Raw genomic sequence first — 12,293 nt, 5'->3', positions numbered from 1 at the left:
CAAAGTTGACATTGTGCAATATTGCCTCAACTTTAAACAAATGAATAAGTCCGAAATCGATAAAAATTGAAGTTTTAAATCGGGCGTGCAAGTTTTGGTCTCACTGAATAACCTCTTTTTGAATAAATAGGTGTTTTACTCTCGGGGGTATAGGTGTACTAGAATTTTCTGTAAGGCAGAGATTCGGCTGCCACGTCCAGTGCGCATGCGCGTTTCTGGATCTTTCCTCACGTGGAGTGACAGACGGACAAATCCGGTTCAGTGTGCTGGATCCACGCTCCTGAAGGACCCGGGCTGCAGCTCCACGCCGACTCTCACACCGAGAACACTTCCAGAAAATGGTAAGACATGTGTCCAGACACAGTAACTGGTGCTTAATGTCAGCGTAACTACAAAACCTTAATAGAAAAGAGAGGTAATTTATTTATTTTGTGGCCTCTGGTTATCGTTAGCAGCTAATGTTGCGTTAGCTCCCGTTAACATCCACCGACAAGGTCAAACAGATGATTAGCTAACCACAGATATGTTTATATTATAACAAACTGTAGGAATCATTAGAGGAGAAAACAGACGAGCTGATTCTGGGGGAGCAGGGGATCGAACCATCAACCTCGTGATTTAGTGGCGCTTCATCTCCTGGAAGCATGTGCTGAGAAATTAACTCTTCCAGCGGTCACATGTGAATGAATGAAGTGTTCCAGAGGTGTTGAGGACAGACAGAGCAGTTTGGTGCAGTTGTCTGTTTAATCTGTCATACTGCACCAAACATGCCTGAGGTCAATGGAAAATATGAATTACATAATCGTTTTTAGACATTTCTGACTTCAACTTGACCTCATGACCTGCCCATGGAGAGCTGAAACAATAAGTCCATTAATCAATTAGTCGACCAACAGGAAATTAACCTGCAGGAGTCATTTTCAAAGCTAAAATGTAAAAAACAAATCAGCTTGTTGCTGCCCATCCGAGTACAACTGAATATATTCTCTTTATCAACATTTTATAGATCACCATGACATTTTATAGATCAAACAATTATCATTATGAAAATCATAGTCTTGGTCAGATCTGAGTGTAAACCCTTTTCACATTACAGCAGAAATAGACTTCATCTCCTATTAAAACAAATGTAGTGTCAGTAAAAAGTATAAAGCTGCAGAAAATGGAAATTCTCAAGTAAAGTATACTTACCTTAAAAACCTACCCTCTTGAGTAGATGTACTTCATTACTTTCCACCTCTGTTAGTTACTTTGCAGATTCAGGTTAACACAAACTATAATCATACTAATACAGCATGTATGTATCAGAATAGATTATACATTAAAATAATAAACATATTGATGATACAATAATTATAAACCAGTCATACAGTATTTATGACTCTGAAATGGCCCATTCTACATGATTAGTACATTTCAAAGCTGATACTTTGTGCTTTTCCTTAATTTGAATGCAGGACTTTAACTTGTAACACAATATTTCTACACTGTGGTTCTGCTACTTTAATTGCTGACGAACTGTAGATGCTAATGCACGATTACATTTGCAAAATATCCTGAATAATCTGATGAAGATTAAAGTAACATTGTGGGTTATTTGTCCAAGTTCTACTAGAAACAAACAGTATGAATAAAAACCTGCCAGTTTATTACTTATATAAATATAGACAAAACTGTCCTGCAATAAATCCCACTTTAACTCCTACTAGAGGCTGTAGTTCTTGTTGCTGTTGAACTGTGTTGAGGAGAGGTGTCATCTCTCATTGATATAAATGAATAGCACAGACGATGCGTTTATAATGTTCACAGTTCATGGAGGCGACACTTAGAAAATGTGAGGTTTAGCATAACCATCTTATGCAACCTGTGCTCCTCCAACCACCTCAAAGAGAGTGGGGAACCTTCTGGAAACCTGGTCAAACCAGCCTTGAGCGTTATCTGCACTGGTGAAATCCTGGAGGACGTTTCATCACCAGTCAAGGCTGTTTTCATAACTTCAGTGTTTGTAACCAATTCACTAAAATCCCAAGATGCATGGAACGTTATCATCAAAGTGCGTTATCAGTGAAGTGAGCAGGCCTCGTCCCTCCCCCCTTCCTCGGGGTAAAAGGTCACTGTGGAGAGGTGCAGTAACCCCACCTCCTCTGCCCTGTCAACAAACTGGGATTCCTCCCCACCCTCCTCTTCCCCAGACAACCTTCACCCAAGGTCACTGCTACATCTGCTGTTATTGAACTGTTGTCAGCTGCTGTTTTAAATCATATCTACTGTCTTTATCCTCCTCCTCCCCCTCCTCTTTATTTTACTCTCTTTCCCAACAGAGCAGCCACAGTTTTCGATTAATCGTTCCTTTATTTTTAACCAGATTTGTCTATTTAATTACACTTTAACTAAACCCTAAGCTTATGCACTTTCTTTTACTGTAGTTAATTATTGGTGGTCAGTGGTGGAAGAAGTATTTAAATGCTTTACATAAGTAGAAGGAGCAATGCGACTGTAAAAATACTGTAGGGACTGTAAAAGACTATATTTAAGTAAAATTACATTAGTATTGACAGAAAAATGCACTTAAAAGTAGGTAGTAACCTACCAGGATATTATTCTCTTAGTACAAAGAGTCAGTGTATTACCCAGCATGCCTCCACCCAACTTAAACCGGTTTAAATTCCAAAGTTCTAGCTATCACTGTAAAATAAATGTAGAGGAGTAGAACGTTTAATATTTCCTTCTGATATTTATTGAAGTAAGTGAAAAGTTGCGTAACACCAACATACAAGAACCTATAAAATTGTACTTAAATAGTGTACTATAATAAATGTACTGAGCTTCCCTCACTGACTGTTGTCACATTAGTCTCTGCTCATACAGGATCCACTTTTATCAGTATGTTCCTCCTGATGATGCAAAGCCAGACGGGTCAGGGCTCCACTGTCCTTGGGTTTTGTGTAACACAAAGCCAGAGTTTAACTCAACACAGCCCCTAGTGGTCCTCTTGTGTTATTACAGCAAATCCCAAGTCTTTATTCTCTGGCGTTTCATAAGTAAAATGTTACTTGAACTTGATGTTATTGGCTCATTTCCTCTCTTTGTGGTCACTCACAGGCCTTCAGAAAATTCCTGCCCTTGTTTGACCGTGTGCTGGTGGAGCGCTTCACAGCGGAGACGGTAACGAAGGGAGGCATCATGCTGCCGGAGAAGGCTCAAGGCAAAGTGCTGGAGGCCACCGTAGTGGCAGTAGGACCTGGCTCTGTCAACCCGGTAATTGTCAACCTGCTACTTACAGATACAGTCATAGCTGCTAAGAGGAATATAGACCTTATCACCTGTCCATGTGCAGTATGTCAGATATGTTGAATTATTTTGATAATCAATTATAATTATAAAGCGAAAATTAGCTTGTTCCCACTTCTAATGTAAGGATTTAGTTTTTCTTTCCAAAATTTTTCACTTTTACTCCACTACAGCTCAGAGGAAAATGTATTTTTTCTCCAAAATATTTGTTTGATAACTTGAGTTACTCTGCAGATTCAGATTGATAATACAAAATATGATATATTAATATAGGTTATGATAAGACCTTATTGATCCCTGCAGGGATTTCACAAGCTACATAGCATCATATAAAGTAATGAAAATTAATCCCACTTTTACCAGCTGCAGCAACAAAGTGATGTACACATTATTATAATAATATAATATATTTGACCTTTTTTGTTCTAGAAAGGGAACGTGACACCAGTCAGTGTGAAGGTCGGAGAGAAGGTTCTCCTACCAGAGTACGGTGGAACTAAAGTCATACTGGACAACAAGGTGCAGTGAAGTCGGCTTTTCAACAGAACCAGTACTTGTTTCCTTTTGTGCTGTCCTTGTTTTAATTTCTTGATCCTTATTCTGTCCTCCAGGACTACTTCCTGTTCCGTGACGGAGATATCCTTGGGAAATACGTCGAATGAGTCTTCATCGTATCATGTAAATTCCCTGTCGTCCCTGGAGAGAAAAAATTAAGTTGCCTCATTCGTGTCTGTTTTTTTTTCTATGTTATTTCAATTGTAAATAATTCTAATCACATTTTGTTACAATAATAAAGGTGAACTGTCGATTGTTGTGTTTTTGTCTCTTGATTTCACACTACTACCAAAGAGAAATGACCATGACTTGTTAACATGTTAAATCTGGAGATTAATTCTTGCTTAAACTCACTTGATCTCACTTAACCTTTCTAATTTTATGAAAGGATTTAAACTACATCTTAGAGCTGACATTGATCCAATCTGAATGTGTCAGTACCATTTTTCTGATAAGCCATCATTAATAATGTTAATAATCTGTAATTAATTGAGTTATTAGTGGTTAATAAATAATTTACTGACTACATATTATGTATAAGCCATAAATAAGAACTTTTGAGTTGCCAGGTTGTGTGAAATCCTCCTGTGCAACACCTTTTCCTTTTATCTGTTAAATTCACTGGGGAGAGCTGCAGGACATCTGGACCAAAACCCAGTTCTAAACTGCTTATTTAGCAACTGAAGACTTGATGGGTTGTGGAAGTTTTTATTAATTATTGATTATGCATTAGAAATCGGGAAACCAAACACCACACACACTAACGTATTTAACTGAGCACTTAATAATGGTTTACCAAAATGTATATCTACTATTACTGAATAGAGACACAGCCATGTTATTACCAATCTAACAGTAGATTTAGACAGGACACACTCTTTGAGTCTTTATTCAAACAACAGAACAAACAGTAACAACTGCCCTTCAAAATGTCATAAAAACTCACCATTAACATTTCATATAAACGGCTTTGTTCTCTGTACATCTGTACTGTTTTACAGTTTGCACACAGATCATCAGCTAAAGGTAAAAGGCCCCCCACCCGCCTATATAGGACCTCACGGACTGAAAGTTTGTGCTATGTGTCTGTGTGGTTGTTTCTGTCACTTTGTAGTTGTTTGTCTTTTTCTAGTCTATTTGCAATTTTTCATCATAGCCTATTTATGTCTCGAGTGTTTTTATAGCTTTGCAGCCAATTTTGTCTCGTTTTATTTTAATTTAGTCTCTTAGTGGTTGTATTGTGTCTCTTTGTAGTAGTTTTAAGCCCCTTAATAGTCGATTTGAGTCTCATGAGTTGTTTAGCTGCTTTTATATTCAATTTGAGTCTTTGTAGGCAGTTTATGTAACTTTGTAGTTGATTTGAGTCTATTTGTAGTTGTTTTATGTCTCTTTGTAGTTGTTTTATGTCTCTTTGTAGTTGTTTTATGTCTCTTTGTAGTTGTTTTGTGTTTATTTGAAGTTGTTTTGAGTCTATTTGTAGTTGTTTTATGTCTCTTTGTAGTTGTTTTGTCTCTTTGTAGTTGCTTTGAGTCTATTTGTAGTTGTTTTATGTCTCTTTGTAGTTGTTTTATGTCTCTTTGTAGTTGTTTTATGTCTCTTTGTAGTTGCTTTATGTCTCTTTGTAGTTGTCTTATGTCTCTTTGTAGTTGCTTTATGTCTCTTTGTAGTTGTTTTATGTCTCTTTGTAGTGGCCTGACTGACCATCGAAGTCAATCTGAGGCTCTGGCCTTGGGGCCCCTGACCCCTTGGACCTTTTCTTGCTAATGCTTCACACTACAAGTGCTAATTAGCTTAAATGGAAACGCTCCAGTAAAGTAGACGTAGCTCCGATCTGTAGTAAAGTACGGTCCACATTATGAGTGAACGTGTCCTAAGCTAAAAATGAAGCAGATTTGAGTTGCCGCTTCGTGCTAACGGACGCCGCTGCTACAACACCGCGGCTGACGAACATCCGGGTATTCTGTCGAGATGGTCATGGCGGAGGGTACTGCAGTTCTCAGGAGGAATCGGCCTGGAACCAAGGCAAAGGTTTGTTTTCACCCCGCAGGGGCACTTGATCCTTACTGCTAACCAGCCTCCGCCGCTGTGGGAAGCTGTCTCATTTGAGCAGTGTTGTTTCAGTACACGTCTTTTGTCGACAACTTGGTCATAGACAACATATAGGAAGGGCCTGACCTGGAAACGGCCAGCTAAGTTAGCCACCGTTAGCTGCTGCTTCGTCTAGTTCCTGGAGTAACGCTGAACGACACTGGGTGTTGCTTCTTGTGTCGGAGATCATCTGTATTGCTGAATCATTATTGCTTAAGTAATTATTGATCAGATCCAGTAAATATAAACGACACTCAAATATAGAAAGGTGGCTATGTTAGTATTTAGCTTGTGTACCATTTAGCTTAGCAGGAAGAAGTCACATCCCGGTTATCGAATGAGCTAGCGTCAAGTTAGCTTCATAGCTGTGAGTAATGGAGAAAAACCAAGGTTGTTAACTTTGATAACAACGTTTCCTCTGCAAAACTTTCCCTGTCACCAAACTTCAAACCGATCGTCAGTTTCTCAGCTTTTATGACTTTCCTCCATTCATCTTTGTCATGTGTCGTGACATTACGCCAGGCTTGTCTAACTACTCTGAAGTTAGCTTCCAATTCTCAGGTGTCACCTATCTGAAACCATCTTTTACACAGACCTTAAACTCTCACTAATCTTTTAGTCCAGATTTGAAACGTCAAGGAGCAGTTGGTTTTTATTTATACCTGATCCGATGTAGTTTAGGCATGAAAAAGTATGAAATCACAGTTTTTTGTTTTGTTTGTCTTTGCAAATGGAGTAAAAGTTTCACAAATCTGAAACAGTGTTGTAAACAGTCTTTAGACTCTCCCTGTTAATCTAGCCCAGATCTACAAACCTAGACACTGGGCTTTCATCTAAATCTAAAATACAACAATAAGTGTGTTTTCAACAGTTACTGGAGTTAATTCATTGATCTGATCAGGTATGAATGTGGGTGTTTTTAAACTGTACCTGGTCTTGTAGTATAAATGTAGAAACGCAGTGCTTATATAATAAAGGTTTCACTAATCTAAAATGCATATTTAAACAATGATAAGGCTTTAACTAGGATGTGTAACACTGTATTACAATAATAAGAGGGAGTGGTTGCTCTAACTTTCTCCTTAACTGCTGAATCTGAGGCTGACTTCTTGGCCGTGTTTGTGTAATTATTGTTAGTTAATGTCAGGTGGCAGCTGTGTAGCTGGACATTAGTCCTGCTACAATGCCAGCTTTGTCCACTTTGAGTGGAGACTAAATTTGTCCTCCCTCCATGTATAGGATTTCTACAACTGGCCGGATGAATCATTTGAGGAGATGGACAGCACCCTGGCTGTCCAACAGGTGTGTGTGTGTGTGTGTGTTGTGTGTGTGTGTGTGTGTGTGTGTGTGTGTGTGTGTGTGTGTGTGTGTGTGTGTGTGTGTGCCCCACACACATGGTCTTTTTGTGCATGGTGGTACAAGCATTTGAGTGGAGGTTTCTACTGTTTTTCGCCTTGCTAAGGTTAAAATGTTAATGTTACTTGCAAACGTCTGTACATCAGTTTTAATCTGCACTTTATTTCACCCTTTCATGACTTTCTTTGGTTTTTATTTAGCTGATGTTTTACACAGTATATACAGTTATCCTCTCTTTCTGATCAAATCCAGTTAAATTAACCATCAAAGCAATGTCTTATTGCATTTATACTCAGTGGTAGTGGTCACTCTCTTCCCACTGGCTCGCAGACCTGGTGTCCTCCAGACACAGTGTCTGTAGTTGGACCATCTTGACCAATTTGTCTAAATCAGACGGCTGAAGCTTCACAGTAGCGTCAGCTGAACTTTAGATTTCATCTTTGCTCAGAATGAGGACTGGGGATTATATCATCCATCACTTACACTGTAATTGCATTTGGAAGCTTCACTGACAGTATGGAGCAGAGGCCAGCGACCAGTAACTCTTTCAGTGGTCGTATACTTTTATTAGATCTGCATTAAGATAGATAGAAAAAGTTCTATCCTTTAACTGTAATGGGTCTTTAAAGACCAGGAAATGATATTTAGGTGATATTACAATCAAAATCTTAGACACTGTCTGGTTTAATCACACTTTGTGCAAATTCCCATTCCCACAAATAATTGTTGTTAACATAGTCATTTATAGCTCACCAGTATATTACAGCCATATTAAAGTAGGGATTAACTCATTGTTCTGGCTGAATGAGGGTGTATATTAATATGTATTGGATGGATCTGTTTCAGTACATTCAGCAGAACATCAGATCAGATTGCTCCAATATCGACAAAATCCTGGAGCCTCCAGAGGGTCAGGACGAGGGGGTGTGGAAGTATGAACACCTCAGGTAAGTTAAAAATGTTTGACCCCAAAATTCTTTGAATATATGGTCTTGGGTGTTTTGCTTATAGATGTATTTGTTTTTTTTCATTAATTTTTTTCCCCAAACAAACAAGAATGACGAGAAAGAAAAGCAAAATACCAAAATACAATAGAATGAGACAATTGCACACTCCTTACGTTGCAGTTGACCCTGTGTGTGTGTGTGTGTGTGTGTGTGTGTGTGTGTGTGTGTGTGTGTGTGTGTGTGTGTTTGTGTTTGTGTTTGTGTGTGTGTGAGAGAGAGTGTGAGAGAGAGTGTGTGTGAGAGCATGTACAGTAAATACAGTATCTCATGCTCATGTTTTGTCTTGTTTGCAGGCAGTTCTGTCTGGAGCTCAATGGATTAGCTGTGAAACTGCAGGTAAGTGATCAAAATCATCAGATGAGGATGCTGTGATTTAAGAATCTCGCGTTGATACCGAATGCAACGCCCCTCCGACCTGCTGGTGGTCGTGGTTTAGAGGTGTGTTGAGTTTGCATCAGCTGTAGTGAAGCCTGTCTGTCCTCCTGCAGAGCGAGTGCCATCCAGACACCTGCACCCAGATGACCGCCACAGAGCAGTGGATCTTTTTATGTGCTGCCCACAAGACACCCAAAGAGGTGAGTCCAGCCCGTGGGTCACTCAGAGCCTTACATCACCTCCTATGACGGTGTCCTTCACATGTATTAATCCCCCAGCATGATTCATTTGTCTCGGCGTCTGTGTGATTTAAAGTAGCTGTTACTGACGGCTGTGTGTGTTCTGTGCTGCAGTGCCCTGCCATTGATTACACCAGGCACACGCTGGACGGAGCTGCCTGTCTTCTCAATAGCAACAAATACTTCCCCAGCAGGTCAGTCCTCTTCTGTGAAGCAGTGATAATTAATTAAGTATCAAATGTCATTGTGACAACGTGAAGGTGTCTCTATAGTGATGAACTGTCAGCTGAGTCTGGAGCTCCTCGGCCAGCTGTAACGACATATCTCCACTTCCTGTATCTCTCATTTCAAATTAAAAGCCCTCTGCAGAGTTGTGTAATTGCGTCCTCGTGAAGTTGTTTGTTTAAAGAAGACTGACATCTTTACTGGCATCGTGGTTGAATTACTGCGTAGATCACCGTGACGATGTTGCTTCACTTTCAGTAGAAACGATTTTAACAGCTACTTCCTGTCCGACTTGTCTTTCTAGGGTGAGCATCAAGGAGTCATCGGTGGCCAAGCTGGGCTCCGTCTGTCGTCGCATCTATAGGATATTCTCTCATGCCTACTTCCATCACCGCCAGATATTTGACAAGTATGAGGTGGGTTTCGTCACGTTGCACGCACTGCTACTTTAGCATGGTCCTGGTAACACGAGGGGATTTGAACCATGACAGATGTTTTACCAACACACCACAGGAGTTCAGGAAGACAGTAGCTTCAGTACAACTAGAGGTGCAAGGATTAGTAGACCGATGGAAGATTAATCTGCAGCTATTCTGATAATTGAAATAAAAAATCTTTTATTCATAAGTGAAATGCCAAATGTCTCAGATCTGAGAGTTTGATGCCTTTCTTTGTCACATGACAGTACATTGAATAATCGAATAATAAAGAAAATAGTTGTTAGTTGCAGACTTTAATTCAAAGCTCAGCCAGCGCAATCATGTCAGTTAACAAGATTATTGATGATTCAGTTAGATCACATAAATACCAATATTGCATAAAGCATCTCTCAGAATTTGTCATGGAAACATAAATGTCTTCTACATTCAACAGAGAGAGAAATACTGTTGTTTCCTTTCATATCAAAGGTGTAAAGAAAAGGATTTATTTATTTAACATGACATAATTGTATTGTTTTTGTGCCTATGTGTGAAAAACAGTTGAGCAAGAATAATAAAAAACCTGCACCACTTACAGGGGCGTCATCATGATGCATATTTAAAAAGACAAAAACAAATGCTGTCTCATAGAGCTGCACACAGTCTGACTGATCTGTGAAGCGGATGTCTGTACTTTGATGAAGCGATCACACAGACGGGACAGAAACTGCGAGTCTGTTCACGGATTCATCTGCATCTGTTTGTGTAGACGTCAGCCTGATGTCTGCAGACAGCTGTTAGCTAGTGTTAGCTAGTGTTAGCTAGTGTTACCTCCAGGGACAGACTGAACCAAGCAGAAACCACACACTGTTCAGTCGACTTCCTCGGCCTCGCAGTCGAGTAGACAAACTCAGATCAGTGTGCGGAGGCTTTTTTTCATCCGTCCCTCTTGTAGATGTGATCTCTAGATTCACGTCGAGGGATCCGGAGCGAGCTAACATCCTGAGTCACTGCATCATATCATAACACAGCTCAGCTGATGACCTTACAAGGGCACCGCTGTGTTCCTTCGTTTGTTGTTTTTTTTTTTTTTTTTTTTACATAATTCTCTTAAATTAAGACTTTATAAGGACATGAGTGTGCTAACTATAATTTTCATGTGAGTAATTAACAGCCCCGTGTTCTGTAAACAGCCAGTGTGAGATATTATTTTGTAAATTAGATCTTTATGTAAATTTTTCTAAATTTCCTCAGAGACAATGAGCTCGTTTGCAAAGGTGCTTAATCGAGTACAGAGATGTGAAACAAGTTGTGTTGAATCAGGGCGTTTGACATTCCTGATGTGTGTGTATGTGTGTATGTGTGTGTGTGTGCGTGCAGAATGAAACGTTCCTGTGTCACCGGTTCACACGCTTCGTCATGAAGTACAACCTGATGTCCAAGGACAACCTGATTGTGCCGATCCTGGAGGAGGAAGTGCAGAACACCTCATCAGCCGGGGAGAGCGAGGCCTAAGATACAGCTGCTGCCATAAGGGAGACACATGTAAACACACCATATTTACACATTACAGAGGAGACACACACACACACACAACACGCACACATATATATATAAATATATATATACACACTACAGTGTATTAAGGCTCCTGTCTAGTAACACTGTCCATGTCCCTCCTCCCTTGTCACCTGTGTCTATCTCAAAGGAAGTAAGGGTAAAGAATACTGGGAGCAGAGTTCAGCCATGCCTGCAGGACAAGATGATATTTTCTATTTACACTCTCTCTGTGCGTCCAGACTCACACCGTGTGTCTGGACTCAGCCCTGCTCTCACACTACTACTCCTTTAGGGAAAACCTTTCTCTTTAATCTTCTTTAAGCAGCTGGATTTGCAAAAGACCTATGTAATCATGGTGACCTGTATTGTTGACAAAGGCACACACTGACAGCCCCCCCCCCTTCTGTATATAACCCCAACCTCAACCCCCCCCACCCCCTCCCCTCTCTCTCTCTCTGTTAATTCACTATCATGTTTTCTGATGGTGCTTCACTTTTCTGTGTCTGCTTCTGTTCTCTGTTTGCTTGTGTTGCCTACCAGCCTGTTTTCTGGGGGTGTCCCATGAAATGGATCACTAAATTAGCCTGCTGACTTAATAATGCTATTAAAACACAGTGTAGGTGTGTGGCTTGTGTGGTAGTGAACAAAGAAAAAAAAAAAACAAAAAAAAAAACGTAACCTCTAGCTCTGTTCGTGTTCTAGCAGTCGGATATTCTTTCTCTTCGGCCTCTGAAGTGACGGAGCGTTTAGAAGACGTTCCTCGGCTAACTCTGATCCTGCTTTGTGACATGCCCCCATTTTAATACTGTGTGAAAATGTGACCGATGTTCTTTCCTTGACATTATAGTAACTGAAACGATGAATCTAAGGGCAGAACCTGCGCTGCTGAAGGCCAGTTTTTTCCCGCTTTAAACATTTGATCGAGTAAATGCAACGAGGAAGGAGTGAATATCGGCTACATTTAAGTATTGGAGCACAACGTCTCTTATTTTACCCTCTCCCTCATTAAGTTATTTTGTGGGAGGAGTCTTGTCAATCCAACCCACTTTTTTTTTTTAAATGGACTAAAAAAAATTTTGTTACTGTTGACATTTTCATGATGTCTGTTAATAAAAAAGACCTATTATTCAGGTGCTTGTGTGAACGTTTTAATATTGATCAGCGATGCCGCGGCGTTT

General features: G+C 39.9%; 1 protein-coding gene across 3 annotated transcripts; it reads left to right on the top strand.

Moving 5' to 3' along the window:
* The first annotated feature begins 78 nt into the window (after positions 1-78).
* LOC130177378 (MOB-like protein phocein) lies at positions 79-12,245 on the top strand. 3 transcript variants are annotated; one of them, XM_056389080.1, is made up of 9 exons: positions 79-341; positions 3,103-3,258; positions 7,174-7,236; positions 8,137-8,237; positions 8,591-8,633; positions 8,786-8,872; positions 9,026-9,105; positions 9,441-9,552; positions 10,936-12,245. In XM_056389080.1, the coding sequence occupies exons 1-9, from the start codon at positions 339-341 to the stop codon at positions 11,068-11,070; spliced, it is 780 nt and encodes a 259-aa protein (XP_056245055.1). In that variant the 5' UTR covers positions 79-338; the 3' UTR covers positions 11,071-12,245. The 3 variants fall into 3 exon arrangements, with proteins under 3 accessions (XP_056245055.1, XP_056245054.1, XP_056245053.1); XM_056389078.1 differs by lacking the exons at positions 79-341; positions 3,103-3,258 and adding an exon at positions 5,726-5,874; XM_056389079.1 differs by lacking the exons at positions 7,174-7,236; positions 8,137-8,237; positions 8,591-8,633; ... (2 more) ...; positions 9,441-9,552; positions 10,936-12,245 and adding exons at positions 3,721-3,810; positions 3,903-4,097 and having other exon boundaries at positions 153-341.
* The last annotated feature ends 48 nt before the right edge of the window (positions 12,246-12,293 follow it).

The sequence above is a fragment of the Seriola aureovittata genome, chromosome 11 (genome assembly GCF_021018895.1).
Source record: "Seriola aureovittata isolate HTS-2021-v1 ecotype China chromosome 11, ASM2101889v1, whole genome shotgun sequence".
Taxonomy (NCBI): domain Eukaryota; kingdom Metazoa; phylum Chordata; class Actinopteri; order Carangiformes; family Carangidae; genus Seriola; species Seriola aureovittata.
Note: the sequence above shows the minus strand (reverse complement) of the source record. Positions and strands in the feature narration are given on the sequence as shown.

Bases quoted from the DNA above. Each gene is read 5' to 3' on its own strand.
- LOC130177378 (XM_056389080.1), top strand. The intron at 3,259-7,173 runs GTAATTGTCAAC...CTCCATGTATAG, and splicing joins GACCTGGCTCTGTCAACCCG to GATTTCTACAACTGGCCGGA. The intron at 9,553-10,935 runs GTGGGTTTCGTC...GTGTGCGTGCAG, and splicing joins AGATATTTGACAAGTATGAG to AATGAAACGTTCCTGTGTCA.